Here is a 23910-nt window from a genome sequence, read left to right on the forward strand (position 1 = left end):
TTTCTTAAGTTGTGTTTTTGATTAATTACAAGAAAACTTCACATGATAGAATGAGCTTAATTTGAAATTTCACTTAAAAACAAAGGGACAACAGTATTTTGCAGCAGGAATGCTGGCCAAGGATGTTCTAATTCATCCCGTGTATTTATCTGTTTCTGTTATAGTAACACGTAGTTCACATCCACTTAAGAATTCTTTTTAAAAAGTAGTCAGATTCCAATATAAGAACATGACTGGACGGGGTTTTTTAAGTTATTACCTTAGGATTCCATGTGGTAGAACTTTCCCTGGATCCCTTTTCATTTCTGCTCATCCTAGTCCATCTCTTGCGTCTCATTTTCATAAATTTTCTGGTTGCTTGGACCACTAGGTATTAGCAAACTTTAAAAAATCTACCACTTTTGAGAAAGCAATCTTTTTTAATAGTATGGTTATTAATATGTTATCCATCTTAGCTTTCATTAATTATGTATTGATTTGTAAACATTCACTGAGTTTTAATTTTATCTCCACAGGGCTCACAACAACATTAAACAGGATGCTTATGTTCTTAAGTCTGTATTTGCTTAAACATTGACTGTTGATGGAAAGATTTAAGAAGATGAAGATCTCACCATTTGTCCTGAATCCGTGTGACCATAAGATACCGATAGCATTGAGTCTTGAAATGATTTAATAATATGAGTGAGGATTTGCTTTCTCCATTAGAGCATTAAGTAAGCTAAAACTATCAACATTGTAAACCAAATTGCCTTATTTTTCTTCCAAACTTCATATATGTCTATCAGGTAATATAGGCTTGAAAATTGATATCCTGTGGTGCTAAAGTACAGTAGAAAAGAGAGGAGAAGTGTATACATGTTTTATTTTAAATTGTACAAAAGGGGAATTTAAAAATATGTAACTGCTGTTTATACATTGGCTCCTTACTGCTTATTAATCTGTATTGTACACATAATGGGTTGAAGCAGAAGCCGGGAGTTGGCCTTCCTTGAGCAACCACCACATGGCTCCGCATCTGTGCCAAACATGGGGGCTCCTAGTCTGGCCAGTGCCAAGAGGCTGCCAGGACACAGGGCCGGCGGATGGTGTCAGTGCCAGCCTAAGAGCCACCTGCGGCGGCTCCTGGAGCATGCTGAGTTGGACACACCCACCCTTCAGTGGAGACCTAGCCCAGGCCAAGGTAAAGTTAGTTAATAGCATTGGGATATAGTCACTGTAATGGTGCTATTAACAGTTGACACCATTGTATTTTTAATTTTGTGTCCTATATCTCCTCAGCCACGTATCTTAATATCGTTATTTGTCATCGTATCTATGGTGGGGGCGGACTTTGCACTTAAGCAGTGCAACACTTGCACTTTACTTTCCTCCAACTGTCTACAATGAGAGCAAACACATTGGCAATAGAGCTGCTTTTGCTCTGAGCTACAATCATGGCTTTTCATGTTACTTACCAAGTGGTGTTTCTGGTTAGGAATCACAGCTATAAAATTGATTTCAGTTCATTACACTTCTTCATGATGTTGCCCCTAAATTTTGCACACTATATTCTTGTATATTATTTCAAATAAAATGAAAAAAATTGTTTATCCCTGACTTCTGGTTTATCCTGACTGAACTTTATGAATGAGTCATCAGAATAATAGATTGAGGAAATGGAAAATATTTTACAAGTGGCTTGTGGGATTTTAAACTTTAAAATGTTAATGACAAGGCAAGGGCAATAGAAAGAAGGACCCAGATTACTATTTATAAGACTCCTTTCAGAGTAAAAGTTAATTTTTAACTTGGCATCTCTGTTATAAAGTAGAACAGCCCCCAAAGTCTGCTCTTAGAGCAAGTGTGTCACTTTATTATTATTAAAGATACAGTAAGACGCAGTTAAACAAGATTGAGCCCTACATCTCAGCTTCGGGATATGCCAGCGGTTCCCAAACTGTTGCACACTGGAAACATTTCAGGATATTAAAAAAAAGTAATGCATGGTTCCTACCCCCATACATGTTAATATGGAGTACAAATTGGGCATTAGGATTATTTAAAGCTACCAGTGATTCTAATGTGCAGCCAAATAATGGAAACTACTGGGTTAACTACTTATCCAGCAAGAAAGAATGCCAGCTGGGGAGAAGCAGCGTATTTACTATGTAACTTGACCCTATCCCTTAAGCTGTGGGGGCTCTGTGATGGGAAAGAAGTTTTAGACAGGCTCATAGAAAAACCTGATGGGAGAGAAGAGTTTGGTATCTTTTTGGAAAAATAAGCTATGCAGAGTTTAAAGGTGGTGATCACGAATCTATTTTGACGTTTTATGCTACTTAAGGTAGAAGGGCTAAAGAGGTAAAGAGGTCAATAAGGAAATAGAGAAAAGTCAATTACATTCATGAAACAGTAGATGGTAGCTGTCTTTTAGAGTATGTATTTGCCACCCCTGGATGGGTTAGCACAAAATGGAGATTAAGAAATACTTCACATTCTTACTGAAGAGCAGACATAGCTTTCTGAAGCAGCTGAACCATTATTGGATAAACCGGTGCAAATTCTTTGCCTTCTCTGCTTCTTACTGATTGAACATAAGCTTCCAGGGCACCCCTGAAAACCAAAGGAAAACAATGTCAGAAGGCTATACAAAAGAAACAAAACAGCTTGGAGGATGCCAACGTATAAAAGAAGCTCATTTCTGCTTTGTTCAGTCAACCAATGACCCTCAAAACGTTTGTCAGTAGGGTTCCTGTGGTTAAGGTGCAGAGTTGTGCACAATTTTCAACCTGCGTTGCACTTGGTGGTCTAATCACACAGTCGGAGGCTCTGGCAGCTAAGGTTCCTACTGCAGAGACTTCTGTGTCTGCACAGAGCTCACGGGGGCGCCCTGCACCGCGGAGTGGACTGCACTGGGGCGGGGGGGGGGCGGGGGGGGCCACTGCACACTAATGCTGCGGGGGCTTTATATTCCGTTACTTAAAGAATGTGAACCCACAAGTAGGGTAAACTGTTGGTAGGCTCCAGTTGTTGGCAGATTGTGATAAGAAAGCCTGAATTTAGCAACAGGTATGATAATGTTCTCAATTAGATCAGGGGGTCAGCAAACTATAGCACAGATCAAGTCCAGCCCTATGCTTGTTCATTTATGCATACTTTTCATTATTGGTCTATTTAAGTTTCAAGTAAAACAATCAAATTTTTGTTATAATCATGAAATCACACACTCCAGAGCATTTCCATAGCTATCATAGCTCACATACTGTCTCATCTAATATGTAATTCTGACCTGTTTTATTTGCTCCCAAACACTGAAAAAAAATAGTCCTCTGTCAGGTTTGGTCATTATTTTCATTCAACCACAGGGACTATATTTGATGGGAGTGTGGCCAGTTCAGTGCTCAGGCCATGGCACCCCTCAACCTCGCTACCCACTGTCATGGTTTTATATGGAACTGAATTAAGAGATTGGAGGATCTCTTAAATTTCCTGTCCTGACCGACCTCCTCATCTCTGCATTCTGGACATCTTTATCTGATTCCTGCCAGGATTCTCAGACTCAGAAACCTTGGGCCATCCAAACCCACAAGATGCACACCACCAAGAGGGGACCCCAGTGTCAGCTGTGGACCCCAGGTGACAGTGTCAGCATGGGTTCACCAGCCGTAACATGAAGGCCACTGGAGAGGTACTGATAATGGAGGAGGCCGTGCATGTAGGGGCAGTGGGCATATGGAAAAAATCTCTACCTTCTCAAATTGGCTGGGAACCTGAACCTGCTCTAAAAAACAAAATGCCATAAAAAAGGAAAAAACACAAACCTCTGGTAAAAAACCTACACGAAGAGTAGTATTTACCCCCTTACTATTTCAGTAAAGTGACCATCATCTCCCCATAGTCTATATCTAAAACTGTTTCAGTCCTACAAATAACCAGTTTTCAAGTCCTATTAATTTACATATTACCACCTTACCTGTCTCCTGAGAAACCTGTATGCAGGTCAAGAAGCAACAGAACTGGACGTGGAACAAAGGACTGGTTCAAAATTGGGAAAGGAGTATGTCAAAAGCTGTATCTTGTCACCCTGCTTATTTAACTTACAGCCAGAGTATATTATGCAAAACACTAGGCTACATGAATCACAAGCTGAAAGCAAGATTGCTGCGAGAAATATCAACAATCTCAGACATGCAGATGATACCACTCGAATGGCAGAAAGCAAAGAGAAACTAATGAGCTTCTTGATAGGAGAGTGAAAAAGGTGGATTAAAACTCAATATTCAACAAACTAAAATGGCATCCAGTCCCATCACTTCATGGCAAATAGATGGGGAAAAGTGGAAACTGGCAGATTTTATTTTCTTGGTCTCCAAAATCACTGCGAGTGGTGACCAGCAGCCAACGCTTGCTCCTTGGGAGGAAATCTATGACAAACCTAGATGTATTAAAAAGCACAGCCATCACTTGCCCAAAAAAGGTCTGTATAGTCAAAGCTATGGCTTTTCCAGTAGTCACGTATAGACGCAACTTTATGGACCATAAAGAAGGTTGAGCACCCGAGCACCCAAGAATTGACGCTTTCGAATTGTGCTGGAGATCAAACCAGTCAATCCTAAAGGAAATCAATCCTCAATATTCATTGGAAGGACTGATGCTGAAGCTGAAGCTTCAATACTTTGACCACCTGATGAGAAGAGCTCACTCATTGGAAAAGACCCTGATGCTGGGAAAGACTGAGGGCAGGAGGAGAAGGGGTGGCAGAGTGAGATGATTGTACGGCATCACTGACTCAGCGGACGGGCGTCTGAGCAAACTGAGGGAGATGGTGCAGGGCAGAGGAGCCTGGTGTGCTGCAGTCGGTGGGGAAACAGAGTCGGACGTGACCTAGCAACTGAACAACATATTACCACATCTGGTCCCTCCTCTCACCTCAGCTTCAGTCTGAATCCTGCCGTTTTGTGCCCTAATTCTGGCGTAGCCTTGTGGGTGGTGGTCACCCCCGTGCCATCAGCCCTGTGCCAGGGGACCTGCCACGCTACAGCCAGGGCGGCCGCCTGTGGTCCACCACCTGCCGCCCTCCTGCTCCCGGGACAGCGTCTACGTTCACAACCCCACTGCACACCAGCTTTGTCGTCAGCCTTCCCCAACTGCGTCACTGCTGGGTCCCAGACTCTGCTGTACCTAAAGAGACCCTCAAATCATTAAGTTCTGTGGTCTCGGCACAGGCAGAGCCCAACCCCCATGGCCACCCACTGAGAGACTGGGAGCCTGTGCAAATACTCTAAAATAAAGTCAAGCTCCAAAAAGAGGCCTGTTTCCCTTCGTCCACACTACCTCATTGTTAGTGAGAGTCAGTCTTCAAGTTAGGGAGAGCCTTCCTCGGGACCGGCTGTCCTTATCTTTGGAATGCCAACACACGCCACCCCCCCTCCCCCCCATCCCACCCCACTTCTTCCTTGTAGAGCTTTTACTTAGGACCAGCTCAAGTGCCTTGTTTTTGATAAAGCCTTTCCTAACTCCAGGCAGCGCAAAACAAACCACCCAGGAGTCACAAGAAGTGAAAAAGTCTAGGACTTCTGCTCCAATAGCACAGCTTAGCAGGACCCCAGCATTTGGGGGTGGATCTCTGAAAGCCGGCTTCATACTTCACTACTCACAATAAAGTAAGCAACCCAGAAACCAACAGCGCAGGGCGTGGGGGTGGGCGGGAGTGGAAGCCTGGCAGGCACAGCTGAGGACTTCCCTGGTGGCCCAGTGGTTACGAATCTACCTGCCAACGCAGATGCGGGTTCCATCCCTGGTCCGGAGGATCCCACGTGCCGCAGGGCAACCCCGCCTGTGTTTGCACTGAGTTTGCACTAGAGTCCGCGGGCCACGACGAGAAGCCGTAGCATTGAGAAGCCCAGGCACCACAGCTAGAGGGCAGTCCCTGCTCGCCACAACTACAGAAAGCCCAGGCACAACAATAAAGACCCAGCCCCTGCCATAAATAATTTTTTTAAAAAAAGCACAGCTGGTACATTAGGCTCTGCCCCCCGACCAAGCTGTGTGATCTAGACTGTGTCTTGAGCCTGTCCATCGGCAAAGTGGGAAGAATACCCACAAGATTTAGTTAGAAGTAAAGGCTTGTCCTGTGAGGCACCTGGCTCTCTTCTAGGTACACCTCTGAACCCATGCAGCCCTCCAACACGGTTTTCCCCACTGTACTTCTGCATTGGGAGCTCAGAGTCTTAGCCACTGGACCACCAGGGAGGTCCCCCCACTGGACTTCTGATGGCCTCAGATTCTCTATGCCAAGAGCAGGTCTTTACCCTTCTGCCCACACGATCACACTGCAGTGTAAGGATCTCTGTGCTGGGGAGTTTCGCTCTTACGATGTAACAACTGTTTCATGCATGAATGTAGCCCCAGGACTAGTGCTTGACAAATGCACAGTGAATGAATTTTAAAAATGAATTAGATACAGGAAGATAGAACTATGATGAAAAGGGCAAAAGCACTGAAGAAAGTAAATATAAGAGAAGCAGGAGTGTAGGGGATCCTCAAAAGTACATGCACGCAGAATGGAATCTACTGAATGCCCTTAGAGAACAATGTTCTGTGAGATGCCTTATTCATGTCAGAGCTGAGGCTTAAAGGAAGCTGTTTCTCTGTGAGGGAAACGTGCTTCTTTTAGTGATACTATTCAAGTTGCCATGGCATCCCAGGCACTTGGCCCACTCCCACCATGCAGGCCCTGCAGACTGGCACACAGCAGAGAAACCCCCAAGGGCCCACTGTCTTTGAGACAATGGTGTGGCTGTATCAGTCTAAGAGATCACAGCACTGAAATTCACAGAAACTATCATCATTCTGCAGTGAATGGGTTAGAGGGTTAGAGTCATTTTATCTAATATTTGGACAAAAATCCACGTAGCAGTTTCATCTGCTTTCAGAGCAGTAAGACATTACATAAAACCCACACAGTACGTGGAAGAACAGAAATCAGTGTGGTTAGTGCTTTTGGTTTTGTTCATCAAAAACTATGAGAAATATGGAGAGAAAAAGGACTAAAGCTGCCCTCCCACGTAAAATCAGAGCAAGATTTTCAAGCAATTATTATATTACTTCATTTGCCTGAGCGAAAAACATCAGCTTTCTTGGAAATTGGGCCAAATATTATGTAAGACTCTCAACTCTGGTTTGTATCCAAAATAGGAAGATTATTAAAGCTATCCTTATTGAAAGAAAAGTAGCATAGGAATTCTGCAAACATTTAGTAGAGGAAGGGGTTGTGTTGACAACACTGAATTGTGGTATAAATGGAGGTTTTTATAGAAAACAAAACTGATTTTTGTCAGCCATGAAATATCAGTGTGCTTAATACTAAAACACACACATGACTTAAAAAACTACCAGTGCCTTCACAGGCTCTCCCTTGGCTCCATCCACCCCAGGATCTCATCTTAGGCACCCAGTTCCCAGAATGGTTAGGGATCTCGTGCCACCAGAACATCAGCTCCTATGAGACCAAACTCCACCCTCCATCCATAGGGGTCCTGTGGTCCTACAGAAGTGGAGGATCTGAGGGAATGGGTCCCAGTCTGTGGGTCCTGCACGCCTGTGGGAGGGTGCCGGGGTGGGGGTGGTAGTGGTCCAAGGATGCACTTGGCACAAAGAACTGTCTGACGATTGTACAGATGCAAAGTACCAATCAGCAAATAAAGTCTGTAAACAGTTCTGACACCATAAAGGTGCTCCGCTACTGAAACTCAAGAGAAGAAAAAGCGAGGAGGCCACAGTCAGAGGAGTTGCTGCCCCACTGCCAGTATCAAGAGTTGGTGGGTTTGCAGCCAACCCTACCTCTTCTGCAGAGCCTGAGGACTCTGCATTAAAACCTCGGCCTTCATCTTTGCGGAGAATGCAGGCAACACTTGCAGGCTCTCCTGCTGCCGCCTCCCCCCGAGGGCACGCGTGCCTGCCTGCTGGGGCTGGGGAGGTACCATCTTCCCCACTTTCCCCGCTTACCCCACATGGCCCCAGGAGTCACTGGTTTCTTAAGTTGACTAGGATTCATTCAAGCTCTAGAGAAATATCTGGCGTCAAAAAGCAGCAGAAAAGAAGGCAGAAGAGAGGTCATTACTTGCCATTAGTTCTGGAGTAGTTGCTGTACCCTCGATCTGCCCTACTTATGAGAACCCAACACACCGAGCCGGGAGCAGCAGATGAGTCTACAGCAAGGTCTGCCCCAAAGCTAAAACAAATTTACTGACATTTAAAGGACAGTACTCACCCTGGGTTTATCTACAGGGGCAAGAAATTCACCCAGTGGTGCTTCAGTATGCAGGGGCGAAACCAGTTTTGCAATGACAGACAAGAAAGAGTGTACTCTAGGACAAAGCGCCCCTCCCTGCTGTTGGCTGGGGCCAGAGAAGCGGTGCTCTGAAACCCCTCAGGAGGGCTTCATGCCCCGCTCAGGGTGCAAGGGGCTACTAACAGCCATGTATGCAGTGATGGGCAGGCCTTCTTCAGAAAGCATGACAGTATTTCTGAGCGTGATTTTCGGTTGCTAAATATAGGCTTAGCAACAGCACTGCTGATGATATCACTCAGGAGACATTTTTAAAAAGAAGCAAAAGAAAACAGATCTGTGATGTGCCCACAGCAGGACAACTGTTGCAGATGAACTCCATCCAACTCTTTAAGGAGACAAAAATGCACCCTGCCCACTAACTGAGTCTTGCGTCCTCTTCTATCAGCTGGTACGCGGCAGCTGGGCGAGTCTGTGGGCCTCAGGGGAGACTCACAGACATCACAACCTCCACGGCAGCCCCAAGTAGAGTCCCTCATTCCACCAGAAGCCTTTTCTGAAATCAGTTTAACCAGACACCACGCTGACACTGACAGGATCACCGCACGTCCTGCCTGGTTTCTGGATCAGATGCTCTTAGCTGAGAGGGTAACAGACCAGCAAGGAAGAAGAGCAGGTACGGGCCAACCTCCACTTTATCCACACAGGCGCTGGCGGGGGGCTCCCCTGGGCTCCAGTCATCATGCTTGAGCTCGGTTCCCCTCCCAGGACCTGGTGGGCTGACGTTTCCTCCCGTGACCTCCCACAGCTTCCTTCCTCCGTGGGGTCTCTCACCTGGCAACTTGGTTTTAGTCCTGGCTACACTGCAAAGAGCTGCCCAGCCACTTTAAGAAACCCTGATGCCAGGGCCCAACCCCAGAGATTCTGAGGGAGTTGAGTGTGGTCTCAACACCAGAATTTTTCAAAGCTCTGTAAATGACTCTCAGGTGCAAACACAGTTGAGAATCGCTTCACACATGAGCCCCACACTGCCCTTGGACAACCCAAGTCACCCCGAGTTCAGGCCTAAGTGAATGTGTTCGGTGCTGTTCCCCAGACCAGCAGCGTTAGGAGCCCTTCGAAGAGCTGAGGATGGCTCCCAGAGTGATTTAAGAGGTACAGCTGACGGGCTTGGAGAATGAGAGTGACCAAGGAGGTGAACGATGGCTTAAAGGTTTTCTAACTTGGCTGACTACAGGTGACAGCGATACCCCAACCAAGACAGTGAGTCTAGGAGAATGAGCAGGTTTGAGAGGAAAAAAGATTTAACATTTTGGGGTTGAGATTTCTGTGGGATTTTGAGTGGTGACATGTAACAGCAAGTTTGCCGGCCTGAGACCCTGAGTATCCAAGGTGAGCCACAGTCCCGGGGTCGCAGGACAGAAGAGTCACTAGAGTCACTGTCTGAGTGAGCTCACTGGGGAACCGAATACAGACTGAACATGAAGGAAAAGGGGCCAGGGACACACTGTGGGAAGCGATGGCATTCAAGGAGTGGACAGAAGACAACTCAGCAAACGAGACTGACGGAAAAACAGTCACAGAGGTCGGAGCAGGAACAAATGGCCCAGGGGTCAGGGAAGACCCGAGAAGGCGGGGCCTGTCTCGGCTGCTTTGTGTCCTAAGGGCCTTGCACACGGTGAGCATTCATAAAAATGTGTGGAGCTGGTCAGGGGATGAGTTTTAAGAAAGAAGTGGTGGTCACTTTCAGCTAAAGCTGCAGAGTGATACTGAGAGAACAGAAACATTGGGATTTGGTGGCTAAGAGGTCTCGGCAGGTCTTGGTGAGAGAAATGTCAAAGGAGCGGCGCTGATTCGAGAGAGAGATGCTTAGTAAGTTACATGTGACAGTGGAAGCGTCCCTCCCTGGGCATGGTGGGGGGTGCATGGTGTGTGTGTGTGTGTGTGTGTGTGTACACCATGGGCACACACCTACCTGGGCCCCACTGCTCCCCAGCGCCCCAGGGTGTGTGTGTGTGTGTGTGTGTATGTGTGTGTGTGTGTGTGTGTACACCATGGGCAACACACCCTGGGCCCCTGCTCCCCAGGCCCCAGTGTGTGTGTGTGTGTGTGTACACATGGGCACACACCTACCTGTCCCACTACAGGCCCCAGGTGTGTGTGTGTGTACACCATGGGCACACACCTACCTGGGCCCCACTGCTCCCCAGCGCCCCAGGGCGCGTGTGTGTGTGTGTGTGTGTGTGTGTGTGTGTTGTGTGTGTGTACACCATGGGCACACACCTTACTGGCCCACTGCTCCCCAGCGCCACTGCTCCCCAGCGCCCCAGGGTGTGTGTGTGTGTGTGTACACCATGGGCACACACCTACCTGGGCCCCACTGCTCCCCAGCGCCCCAGGGTGTGTGTGTGTGTGTGTACACCATGGGCACACACCTACCTGGGCCCCACTGCTCCCCAGCGCCCCAGGGTGTGTGTGTGTGTGTGTGTGTACACCATGGGCACACACCTACCTGGGCCCCACTGCTCCCCAGCGCCCCAGGCCCTGGGCTTCGAGAACACCACCCAGGTGCACCTGCCACAGGTGGCCTTACCTGATGAGGAGGAGCCTGTCCTTTTCAGAAGGGTGATCATCCAGCCACTGGGAGAAGCGTGCGTGGGACCACTCCGCCCTCTGTGGATGGAAACACAGTCAGAAGAGAGTGGCTACACCCCGTCCTGTCCTGTGGGCGTTTGCGGATTCGGAGAGCATCTCTGGGACTCCTGGGGTCAGAGGACCCCAGACACCGGCCCCAAAGGCAGGCAGCACGGCCCCTGGTGCACCTTCCCAACCCCAGGGAGCCATTCGGGTCTGTCAATTGAAGGTGGGTCGGCAAAAGAAATGGAGCCTCTGTCAAAAAAGCTTTATGAACATAAATTACTCACGTCACTGTTATTTAAAGGGCTAATTCTAGATGCGGCAGGTGATCTATACATTGATGAGAAAGTAGGGCCTGGGTAGTGGGAATCTTCCCTCCTGAATCATTTGCTACTAAAACACAAATTCATGACTTCTCTCGGCAGGAGAAGGCCAGAACCTTCAAGTGAGTTAGAGGTGGGGTGGGGGGAGTCCCCCACATTCACTGAGTTCAGAAGGAAGACGAGTAAGAGGATTCTGACTTCACCTCCTTACCTGGAAAGGGGATTTCAGCTCAGGGGGTGCTCTTGTGAACAAAAACTGAATAATGATGCTGAATGGAATTATGTCCCCCAGCGCAGGGCTGCTGGCCACATGTTCACTTGTCTGGAAGAGCAGGGGTCTAAATGAAGGAAATGCAGAAGTCATTTAATGTTGTTCAATATGGAAAGAGATGATTCAGTAGAAGAATCATAATAGCATATTAGCGTTAGTGTAATAGCATAATACATAACAGAATGAATAATAGCAGTCTTCCTAGGCTGGATAATTCTTAACCATTTCTTAGCCTAACACACACACACACACACACACACGTAGGCTGACCCTCCCTTCAGCTCCTTCCTTGGCCCCCAGCTCACTGCCTTTGGGTCTGACTTTACTTCAAGGTGATTCAGCAAAACCCCCTCTGAGAGCTCATCTGAAAGGCTGAAATGAAAGCACAGAGTTAAAGCCTCCAAGTGGTTCTAACCAAAAGACTCTGATGGCGGCCAACACTTTCCGCTTCTATTTTGTATATAATCCTTCCATGGGCCATAAGCTAATGTGGATAAATTCAACCATTTGCTATGCAGCTTTTCAAAGAGCAATTATATCCTTATATATATGAAATTATTACCTCACTGGACATCCCTCTCTTCTAAAACACCGTGTGTGTAGGTGTCACCATCCAAGATAGGCTCGCCTCATTTTACTGTGCTCCACAGATTTGGTGGGGTTTTTTTTGTTAGCATTTTTTTTTTTTTTACAAACTGAAGGTTTGTGCAACCCTGCTCTGTGGTGTCAGATGATGGTTAGCATCTTTTTTTAGCAATATTTTAAATTAAGATATGTACTATTTTTTTGGCATAATGTTACTACATCCTTAATTAACTAGAGGATAGTTTAAACATAGCTTTAATATGCACTGGGAAACCAAATAATTCATGTGATTGGCTTTTCTCTGAGAGTTGCTGTGAGGCAGTGGGCTGGAACCAAACCTGTAATATGTCCAGTGTATGCCTGCTTGCATTTTACAGGAAACTGCAGGCAAATCTACCCTGCTACTAACCATCTACTACCTTGTCAAAATGCTGGCAAAAATAATTTGAAATTTTCACTGACTCCTCCTTTGCTTTGGGCTCGGATAAAGGCCAAGCTGTAGAGACTGAATCTCAAGAGGTAAGATAGCAACACCTGACTGAGCAGAGATTCTGAAGCCTGTACACCAGCTCTGTATCCTGGCCTCACACTTCACCCCATGTTATTTACTCCAGTCTACAGCTGAGGGCCTGCACAAAGCAGGACGAGCTTCTTCACCACTCTGATGGCTCACTCAAGAGTCAGGAGAGACTCTACTACAAAGCCACAGTCATCAAGACAGCATGGTACTGGCACAAAGACAGAAATATAGATCAATGGAACAGAATAGAAAGCCCAGAGATAAATCCACGAACCTATGGACACCTTATCTTTGACAAAGGAGGCAAGGATATACAATGGAAAAAAGACAACCTCTTTAACAAGTGGTGCTGGGAAAACTGGTCAACCACTTGTAAAAGAATGAAACTAGAACACTTTCTAACACCATACACAAAAATAAACTCAAAATGGATTAAAGATCTAAATGTAAGACCAGAAACTATAAAACTCCTAGAGGAGAACATAGGCAAAACACTCTCTGACATGAATCACAGCAGGATCCTCTATGACCCACCTCCCAGAATATTGGAAATAAAAGCAAAACTAAACAAATGGGACCTAATGAAACTTAAAAGCTTTTGCACAACAAAGGAAACTATAAGCAAGGTGAAAAGACAGCCCTCAGATTGGGAGAAAATAATAGCAAATGAAGCAACAGACAAAGGATTAATCTCCAAAATATACAAGCAACTCCTGCAGCTCAATTCCAGAAAAGTAAATGACCCAATCAAAAAATGGGCCAAAGAACTAAACAGACATTTCTCCAAAGAAGACATACAGATGGCTAACAAACACATGAAAAGATGCTCAACATCACTCATTATCAGAGAAATGCAAATCAAAACCACAATGAGGTACCATTACACGCCAGTCAGGATGGCTGCTATCCAAAAGTCTACAAGCAATAAATGCTGGAGAGGGTGTGGAGAAAAGGGAACCCTCTTACACTGTTGGTGGGAATGCAAACTAGTACAGCCACTATGGAGAACAGTGTGGAGATTCCTTAAAAAACTGGAAATAGAACTGCCATATGACCCAGCAATCCCACTTCTGGGCATACACACTGAGGAAACCAGATCTGAAAGAGACACATGCACCCCAATGTTCATCGCAGCACTGTTTATTATAGCCAGGACATGGAAGCAACCTAGATGCCCATCAGCAGACGAATGGATAAGGAAGCTGTGGTACATATACACCATGGAATATTACTCAGCCCATAAAAAGAATTCATTTGAATCAGTTCTAATGAGATGGATGAAACTGGAGCCCATTATACAGAGTGAAGTAAGCCAGAAAGATAAAGACCATTACAGTATACTGACACATATATACGGAATTTAGAAAGATGGTAATGATAACCCTATATGCAAAACAGAAAAAGAGACACAGATGTACAGAACAGACTTTTGGACTCTGTGGGAGAAGGCGAGGGTGGGATGTTTCGAGAGAACAGCATGAATATTATCTAGGGTGAAACAGATCACCAGCCCAGGTGGGATGCATAAGACAAGTGCTAGGGCCTGGTGCACTGGGAAGACCCAGAGGAATCGGGTGGAGAGGGAGGTGGGAGGGGGGATCGGGATGGGGAATACATGTAACTCCATGGCTGATTCATGTCAGTGTATGACAAAACCCACTGCAATGTTGTGAAGTAATTAGCCTCCAACTAATAAAAATAAATGGAAAAAAAAAAGATTCAGGAGAGCTCTCACCAGACAGCTGGTTCTGGCTGGATCCAGAATATTAGTGGAAAGAATGTCTTTATATTAACTATTCTATAAGTAAAATTTGGGGCTTCCCAGGCAGCTCAGAGGCAAAGAATACGCTTGCCAACCAGGAGACATGAGTTCAATCCCTCAGTGGGGAAGATCCCCTGGAGAAGGAAATGGCAACCCACTCCAGTATTCTTGCCTGGGAAATCCCATGGACAGGGGAGCCTGGTGGGCTACAGTCCATGGGGTCCCAAAAGAGCCAGACATGATTGACTTAAACAATCAGAGTGACTAAACAAGTAAAATTTATCCCTTGTAGGAATTTTTCTAATTTCAACTGTTCTATAGAAATAACATCATTCTGTAATTTATAGTCTTTAGCTACTCTTCAGTTCACTTGTGCTGTTAGCAGACATCCATGAAGCTCTGAACCAGGTCCTCCGTGGGAGTAGGACTAGGGTCTTCCCACGGCCTCGGGCAGTACGCTCACCTCACAGATTCTCAAGGTCAATCATCTCACAGGGTTCTATGCTGCAAAGCTGTAGGCAACACATTCAGCAGCTACTCAGGTATGAAAACGTTGCTGCAGGAACTTTTGGTTTGCCTGCAGGCGTCCCTGTAAGTTGTTCTCTTGTATATGGAAGATCCCATCTCCATAGGAGCAAAGCTCCCAGTTTTAACTACATAGAGCACTTATGAAAAGCTTTATAAATGTGAATGCATTTATTCCTCCAAACAACCCTATGAGGAGGCACTGTTACATCCCCATTTTACAGAAAAGTAAACTCGGAGGAAGAGAGCAAGTAAACGCCAGGAAAGGGCGGAACACAGACTCAAACGTCTTCATTTTGCCAGGCAGCCTCTTTCAGTACATCAACTGGAGCGGCTATGCGCCTATTTTTAGAACGGACTTATTCTCAGAGAGAAACAAAGACCCCTGGAGAAAGCACAACTTCAAACCGTCAACAGCTCCTATGTGATAACCTGAGCAAATGAATGTTTCCAGTACACTGTCTAAAGGCTATGCAGTTAGTATCTATTTAGGAACCCCAGATTCTCTCTATGGGTCAAAGTGGATCTCCAGTCACCTACCTACTTGAACCATCTCATCACACTCTCTCGTGGAATTATTTTCACCTGGCATGACCTGAAGGTCCTGTGGGGTGCTGACTGGGATGGTCTCAGAGGTCTCTGCAAGCTGCCTCTGGGTGGAGGGGATGACACTGCACCCCAGAGCTCCACTCCGTACAGCCGGCAGACCCCTGTTCTGGCAGGGGAAGCTGAAAACACCTCACAGCCTGAGGTCCTTGGGTGCTGAGCAGCTGACATTCCCATCCTCCAAGTCCAGCCAGGAGTCAAGAGCACCACTGACGTGACTGCTTCCAGGTTAGAACTAAACAGGGGGAAGAGCCAGTCGGGAGGGGGCTTCTCTATTGGGTCATGGGCTCACCCTGCAGGTCCGGCACACGTGAAAGGCCACCCAGAGCCATGTGCCGAGACAGGGGAGCTCATGCCTCCCCCTCTCTCCAGCCGCCCCTGGTCCGGTGAGGGTCCTCCCCTGCCCCAGTAAAGCCCACTCTTTGCTATGGCATGTGACATGGTAGGATTCACCCAGAACCCTGGGTGATGACAGGAGACCCAGGGCAGGGGCCAGTCCTGTATGACAGTCCTCAACTCACTGAAAAGCAGCCAGATGGAATCCTTTCTGCCACTATGACAGGAAGATGACCAGGCATTTTGGTCCTCAGTCTCTCTCGGTGCTATCTGAAGACTCACGTACAAATGGTTTAGAATGAAACACTAAGAAACACTGAACTATTTTCCAAAGAACTGATACATTTTCTTCTTTCCGAAAATGAGAATTACATAGCTGATTCTGTTCCTCTTTTATCTTCGGCTTCAGGAAATTTAAAGTCAAATTTGAAACTTATCTACAGCAATTAAATTAGTTTTGCAATTTGAATATCTGTGTTTGTACACACACACACACTGGCTGGGCCATGTGGCTTGCAGGATCTTCGTTCCCTGACCAGGGATTGAGCCCAGGCCCACAGCAGTGACAGTGCTGAGTCCTGACCACCGGACCGCCAGCGAAGTCCCATCCATCAATACAAACACTACAAGGGTGGAAAGGGAAGAAGGTGAGAAAGGGAGTGGGAAGGAGACAGGGAGGGAGAAACAATCTGAAACGTGCCCCGTCCAGCAGCCCAGCTGACCCATGCACCGTGGCTGCTGTTGGTGACACCAGCATAGAGCAAAGCCTGGGAGAAATCAGCTCGTTTTGAAATAGCATCTTTTGGTCAATCATCTGTCCCTTTGGAGCTCTGAGTCACAGATGTTCTTTTTCTGCCAAGACCAAATGTAGCCACTAACAGGACTGCCAAAAAAGCCATGGGAAGCAAAACTGGATTTGATTTGGTATTATGCCTCACTGACACAATTACCTGTAAACACTGACCGCAGACATTTTGTTTCTGGTGCTTGTTTTAAGAAGCTGAAAGAACAGAGCATGAAAAGCCCCATCCTCCCTGACTGCAGGTGGGATCTGAAATACCAAGGAGTTCAAGAAATGCATCACCGTCTGAGGTGACACAAGGAACAAACGGAAACAAATCAAGGTGTCACAGAATGCAGAGAGCCCGATGCCACAAAATTATTCTGAGAAAAAACACTCCAAATAGCAGTGCTTTCAAGGTTAAACTTCAAAGGCAGCTAGTAGTCTTAATTAATCAAGCATCAGGTTAATTAGAAAAATTAATTATGCTTCTAGTAGAGATCTCCACATTTAAGGGATCTGTGTAGCTGTCAGTCTTCTGTTAAGGCCAGTTCTGAAGTGGAGTAAGACCCACGTCCTCCTGTTGGCCTGTCCACAGCCAGTGTCCGAGGTGGTCTGTGCTGCGTGCTGCCTGCCGCTACCCCCACTCCAAAGCTGCTTTTGGTGAGGGGCCAGGAAGGAGGCCAGACTCCTGAGATCCGGAATCAGCAGAGAAATGAGGCGGCGGGGAGGACACAGGCCTTCTCCCTGCACTGGACATGGTGGGGGTTTCGGAGACGGGAAGAGATCCACATATGGTGGCTGGAGGGGCCGCGTGTGTCCCAGGAGAGAACAAAGCAGGGGGCTGACGCCTGGGGGTGAGTCAGGGCTCAGAGCAGAGAGGTGAGAGGCCCCCCAGGTTCCTGCCTTGGAGGCCAAGGTTGTCTGTCCCAGGGGACTAGGGTGGAAAGGAGGCAGGGATTTCAGACATTCTCTAGGAATAAAAGTGCACACATGGTTCAAGGCTCCTGAGGCATCTCCTGGCAGGCTGTCTGCGGCGGAAGTCAGGGAGACAGGGGATTTCAGATCAGGAGGGCACGGCCAGAGTGGGGAGTCTAGATGGTCTGTAACACTTTCCCATGTTTTCCTGGATGTGTTTTCCCGGATGTTTCACATCCAGGACCGTCCCCGTGAGAACGAACGAGAACTTCTGGAATAAGACGTGGGGCATGGTGGCTGTGAGCATGGGCGGTGCGGTCAGGCAGGCCGGGAGTCTCAAATGCAGCCCCATAGCTCACAGCTCTCACACGTGGAGTCTGAAAACTGACCTCTCAGAACTGAATGAGCCCCCAACTCTCAACTGTCGTCCTGAAGATGGAAGGAGAAAATCCCAGGACAACGCTCAGCACAGGCTAACATACAATAACGACGAAACGACGACTGCTAGAATGAAGACGACAAAAATGAAACGTCCAGCCCTGCATGTTCACCCGGGAGCTCCCGGCACTGCTGAAGTACTGGCAGACAGCAAAGCAAACGAAGCCCCAGGTGTGGCTGCCTTCTGGCTCCAAGGCTGACATTAGAAACTTGGAATTAAGAACCCAGAAACCATGTGGAAATCGTGACTGCAGAGCGTGGCCTAAGTGGAAAGGAGGAACAGAGCCCATCTGGGGTCCTGGGGCTGGGAGCGCTCATCCTGGAGGCTGTGGAGACAGCCACCCTCGGGTCTGTAGACTCACAGGCCAGGCCTTGCTCTGAATCTCAAGCATCAGGTGATCAGGGAGGTAAACTGTAGCTATGGGAACCCCCCACCACCACTCCAGCTGAAGACAGCTGACGTGAACGCTACACCATCAGAGTTACTGACGGTCTCCCTTCTCCAGCGCCCCGCGTGCTAACAGACCCATCAGAACAGCCCCTATCTCCTGACAGCTCTCACTGCTTTTTCATTAAACCTGAGGAGGCTTTCAGCAGAGCGGGCTGTGGATGTATTCAGGGACCAGGCTGTTCCCTGGGGAGTGGGGGCGCCGGGGCCTGCTAGAAGGCAGGGTCTTTACTGATCTGCACGGACAGGCCCCTGGCCAGGAGGAGGGAAGGTAACCTCCCGCATGAACGCCACTTGGGGGACACACCATGCTGCAGAGGGATGGACGGAGATGGGGGCTCATGTGTCCTGTGCGCAGCTACAACACAAATACCCAGGGGCACGTCCCTAATGTCAGCAGCTTTCTGAGGCAGCCTTCTCTCTGGGGTAAAAGATTGCTGCTGCCTGAGAAACTCTAACGTAGACAGGAAAATGTAAATGCATGCAAGAAGCTGGCCGGCCTAATTAAAGAGTCCACTAATATCACCATCAAGGAGGACGCCCTGAGGCAGATGGCGGCCTGATGGGGGAAGGGGGTGCTTGCCAAGGCGAGGGCGTCTGGGGAGGGGGAGGGAAGGCTGCACCTGAGGTCCAGACTGGCAGCGCCCCGCCCGGCTCTGTCACCCTCCCTGGCACTGCGCCTGCTGCCCCTCTTGTGGGTGTCTGGCTGTCTTTCTTGCCCCCCAACCCCCTACTATATAATATTTTAGTATATTTTACGTTATTTTTAGGCTCACTTGTTATTTTTAAATGGGAGAAATACTGTAAGAGGAATTTTTAAATATATTTGTTGACACTTCTAACTACAAATATACAAGAACCAAAGCAAAAAATTTGAAAAATTTAAGAAATTTCTTATTAAAAAAACCACTAGAAACAATGCTACTCTCCAAAGGTAATATTTTGATGCTCATCCTTGACTTCTCCTCTCCAAAGCCACAGACCATTATTTTTAAAACAGTAGCGATGCCTATTGTCTATACTGGTGAGTAGCCTGTTTTTTCATTTTGTGATACATCAGGAAGTATTTTTCTTTTTCTTGGACATTAACTAACAGTATAAATTTTTAATTGGCTGCATATATTTGATCCAATGAATGTGGCCTGTTTTAGCCAGTTTCCTACTGATGGCCACTGAGCTGGTTCGGATATGACTTAGAACCTTCAGTCCGGGAACAATAGTCCAGATCAATTATGGAAATGACCACTAGATGATGCCTTTTCCTTGTCATAGCACAGACAAGAAGATGAACAAGGGTGGGCTCTGCCACTGCAACTGCTCAGGACTAAATTCTGCAGACGAGATGGACCTCTTAACAAGTTTTTGCAGGAAGCAAGAGGAGGGCCTAGAAGTGAGTTACTGGAATAAAGACGACTCTGTACTGACTGACTCCTCTCTAGGAAGGGCCTCTGTGGGACTTCCACATGGGCATGCTGTCCTAAGTCAACTCCCCTCTCAGGAAAACTGCAGAGAAACTGGCAGGGCCAGGGCCTTGCCCAACCACGTTTACAGGCAGAGGCAGCAGAACTGGCATCTCTCTTCTCCAAAGACAGGTCCTAAAATCTTTCCAGCCAGGGTTAGATTTGAACCCCAGAGTATACTATGCTTTCACTTTATTTCCTGATCCACTTAATCCTAAAATCTTTATCAAACGGTGTCCAAACCGCTCAAACAACTGAGAAAGCACTAGAATCAATCCAAAAGATTTCTGTAGGTTCAATATATCTGTAGGAATCAGTTCAGCTCACTTGCTTGGTTGTGTCCAACTCTTTGTGACTCCATGGACTGCAGCACACCAGGCTTCCCTGTCCATCCCAACTCCAGGAGTTTACTCAAACTCATGTCCATTGAGTCAGAGATGCCATCCAACCATCTTAGCAACTGTCGTCCCCTTCTCCTCCTGCCTTCAATCTTTGCCAGCATCAGGGTCTTTTCCAAGGAGTCAGTTCTTCGCATCAGGGGGCCAAAGTATTGGAGCTTCAGCTTTAGCATCAGTCCTTCCAATGAATATTCCGGGCTGATTTCCTTGAGGATGGACTGGTTTGATCTCCCTACAGTCCAAGGGACTCTCAAGAGTCTTCTCCAAACCACAGTTCAAAAATATCAATTCTTTGGTGCTCAGCTTTCTTTATAGTCCAACTCTGCCATCCATACATGACTACTGGAAAAACCATAGCTTTGATTAGATGGACCTTTGTTTGCAAAGTAATGTCTCTGCTTTTTAATATGTTGTCTAGGTTGGTCATAACTTTTCTTCCAAGGAGCAAGCATCTTCTAATTTCATGGCTGTAGTCACCATCTGTGGTGATTTTGGAGCCCCCCAAAATAAAGTCTGTCACTGTTTCCATTTTTTTCCCATCTATTTGTCATGAAGTGATGGGACCAGATGCCATGATCTTAGTTTTCTGAATGTTGAGATTTAAGCCAACAACTGTAGGAATACACTGGTAGGTAAGTCCATTTTAGAATTTTTCAATGAATTAAAGATACAGAGAAGGCTCCATAGGCAAGATTCAACTACTCTGATTATATCTGTGCCAATGCCTTGGGAGCTGAGGAATCTGTGGGAGGAAGCTCAGGTACCGGCATTCCAGGAGAAAAGGGCGCACATCTTTATAGATGGAGAAAGGAACAAAACTCAGCCCCTACCACTGGAGCAGCTCAAGTATAAGAATAGAGGGCCCTGAGAGAAGGGTGAGAAACCACTGGATGCAAAACATTAGTGCATCATGAAACCAATTAAATGGGTTAAAATAACCAAATGCAAAAGAAACCAGAGACTATCACACGAAGGAAGAGTAATTTCTGTCTCACGGCACACGTCTGTGTGCATGGTTTTGAGGGTGCTTGCATGCAAGTATATGCTAGATGGTAACATAAAATCTCTCTTACTGTCAGTCAGAGTTGAAGTTTTGAAACACATCTAGATTGACCACTGCCTCATGACAGAAGGTAGCTATAAAAAACCCAGGATTTAAAAAAATTATACACTAATCAATCATTAATTTTTTATTCCCTAAGTAGATACTAGAAGGTGTTACTATTCAAACTTTAAACACTCCTTTAAAGATTCTTTTTCTCATGTGGAAACTGGGGTGGGTTGACAGAAAATGTTAAATGACTTAAAAAAGAACTGTTCTTATGTGAAACCCTCAGAACATGTATCTCCATACTGTGACAGAACTTTAAAAGCACTTGGATAGGGACTTCCTTGCTGACCCAGCAGCTAAGACTGCACTTCCATTGTAGGGTGCACAGGTTCGATCCCTGGTTGGGAAATTAAGTTCCCACATGCTGTGCAGTAGGGCCAAAAAGTTAAAAAAAAAAAAAAGCAAGCACCTGGATAAAGGTTGTCTTGCATTAGCACATGGGAAGATAAGCACTGTCTTAATACATGCACATGGAATAAACAACCGAATATGGGAGGCAGGACTATCAAAAATATTTATCTAATCTTAAACTAGCAAATTCCAAATCATGGTTTTTCCCAGGCCTTTTAAAATGAGTAGTTGGTTAATGTCCTCTAGCATGCTAAGATTCTGTGACTCAGGGCAGCATTTTATCATCCAACTGGGAATGCTGTGTTTCCATCTTACTCAGAGTAAGTAACTTTCAGTTCAGTTCAGTTCAGTTCAGTCACTCAGTCGTGTCCGACTCTTTGTGACCCCATGGACTGCAGCACGCCAGGCCTCCCTGTCCATCACCAACTCCCAGAGTTTACCCAAACTCAAGTCCATCTTTGTGACCCCATGGACTGCAGCATGCCAGGCCTCCCTGTCTGTCACCAACTCCCAGGGTTTACCTAAACTCATGTCCATTGAGTCAGTGATGCCATCCAACCACCTCTTTATAGGAGTTTTATTAAGGTTGTTTTTAATGGTACATAGAGATAACTGGAAGATCAGTAAGCTCAGTGCCTCTTAATCTCTTAACTTGTCCATATTTAGTAGTGTCAAACCCAAAGGCTTCCAAAATATTTAAATACTTATAAAAGGTTTGAGCTAATTCAAAGAAGGTATCTGAAACACTTGTGACCCCACTTTTTCTGAAATCCAACTTTGTACACATAAGGCATTTGAGAAAAATACAAGTTCAGGCTCTTGTGTTCGCATTAAAAATATCTTTGCCAAGTACACATAGGTAAAGTAAAGGATAAGCCTCCCCTTTCAATCAACAACCTTAGGTTTATTATATCTCAAGTGCTATTATACCTGAATTTTCTACGAAGATCTTGGGTGACATAAGAGAGTGAAGCAACCTTTTAAATAACATACTACTTATTGATTACTCTAGTTTCTAGTACTGAGTCAGTTTATAGACAGTCACATGCCTGGACTCTCTCACCTATCTTTAGAAAGAAATATTAAAAAACATCATGCTTCAGGATATTATGGATAGCTGACATCAAGGCTTCCCATCTGGCATGCTTCAGTCACAAGTTGTAACTATTACGTTGATCCCCTTGGCTCTCAGGGTTGGTCATCTTTTTTGTACATATACGTTTTCTGTGTGCCATGATGTGAAAAGTTTGGGAACTCTGGCTTGAATAAACAGCCATATGCACAACTTCTTTTTATTTTCTAAAATCTGATACGTAAGACCTAGACATTAAACTATTCAATGGTCCTTAAAATTTGAGTTGGTAAAAGGTCTACCTAAGCATTTAGCACTAAAAAGGATTTTCCTGTTAAACTGATGCATTCTTAGATCATGGGTTTGAATTAACTCATTTTTATTTTTGAATTGATTTCTAGGAAGCTCAATTCCAAAATTTTGTGCTCAATTGCATTAGCCATGGTTACCTTAAAGTATCTACTACATTTACAGTCATTCTCTGCATTTCAACACTAAACTCGGTCCTTCAAATACTCTATTTAATAGTTTGTTTTTGTTTTTTTAATGGCATGCAACCTATGACCTTTTTAGAAGTAGACTGGGTTGGAAATGATAAATGAACTAATAACATTTTCAGAAAAAGATGTCTATATAGTTATGAACTGCCTGGTGTTATTCCATATATTTCTGTAAGAATGGAGAATTTAAAAAATTACCCTAGAAAGAGCATAATAAAAAATTTAACAGCTCAGTCTGGTGAACTGCAACTAAATTGCAACACACACACACACACGTTATTGCATATAACATTATAAATTTCTGGTTTGGATAACTTTCAAGATGAACCATATGAAAATGCCATTGTTTGTTGTATATCACAAAATGGTTAAATAATAGCAATTTCATGTAGATCAACATGAATAAGAAAGGATTTATCTGCTAACAGGGTATGGTTATATTAACAGTGATAACAGAATTATGCCTCACCTGAATGACCTCAGCATTCGATAGGACTTTCCCAAATCAGATACTCTTCGGCAGAATGGACCCACAGCCAACTCCATCTGAAATATTAAAAGATATCCCATAGCTTTTTATATCAGAATCTTGAAGT

General features: G+C 45.8%; 2 protein-coding genes across 4 annotated transcripts in view; one reads left to right on the top strand and one right to left on the bottom strand.

Annotated features, from left to right (window-relative positions):
* HBP1 (HMG-box transcription factor 1) overlaps positions 1-1599 on the top strand; it is a 29822-nt gene extending 28223 nt beyond the window's left edge. For all 3 annotated transcript variants that reach the window (XM_043463039.1, XM_043463040.1, XM_043463041.1), the window contains exon 11: positions 516-1599. In XM_043463039.1, the coding sequence (XP_043318974.1) occupies positions 516-533 (18 nt within the window). In that variant the 3' untranslated portion in view covers positions 534-1599. The remainder of the gene's footprint in view (positions 1-515) is intronic.
* Positions 1600-2406: 807 nt separating this feature from the next.
* COG5 (component of oligomeric golgi complex 5) overlaps positions 2407-23910 on the bottom strand; it is a 267212-nt gene continuing 245708 nt past the window's right edge. The window contains exons 19-22 of the mRNA XM_043463038.1: positions 23784-23860; positions 11444-11570; positions 10866-10945; positions 2407-2595 (exon numbers count right to left, since the gene is read on the bottom strand). Of these exons, the coding sequence (XP_043318973.1) occupies positions 2481-2595; positions 10866-10945; positions 11444-11570; positions 23784-23860 (399 nt within the window). The 3' untranslated portion in view covers positions 2407-2480. The remainder of the gene's footprint in view (positions 2596-10865; positions 10946-11443; positions 11571-23783; positions 23861-23910) is intronic.

Source organism: Cervus canadensis, chromosome 3, assembly GCF_019320065.1.
Source record: "Cervus canadensis isolate Bull #8, Minnesota chromosome 3, ASM1932006v1, whole genome shotgun sequence".
Taxonomy (NCBI): Eukaryota; Metazoa; Chordata; class Mammalia; order Artiodactyla; family Cervidae; genus Cervus; species Cervus canadensis.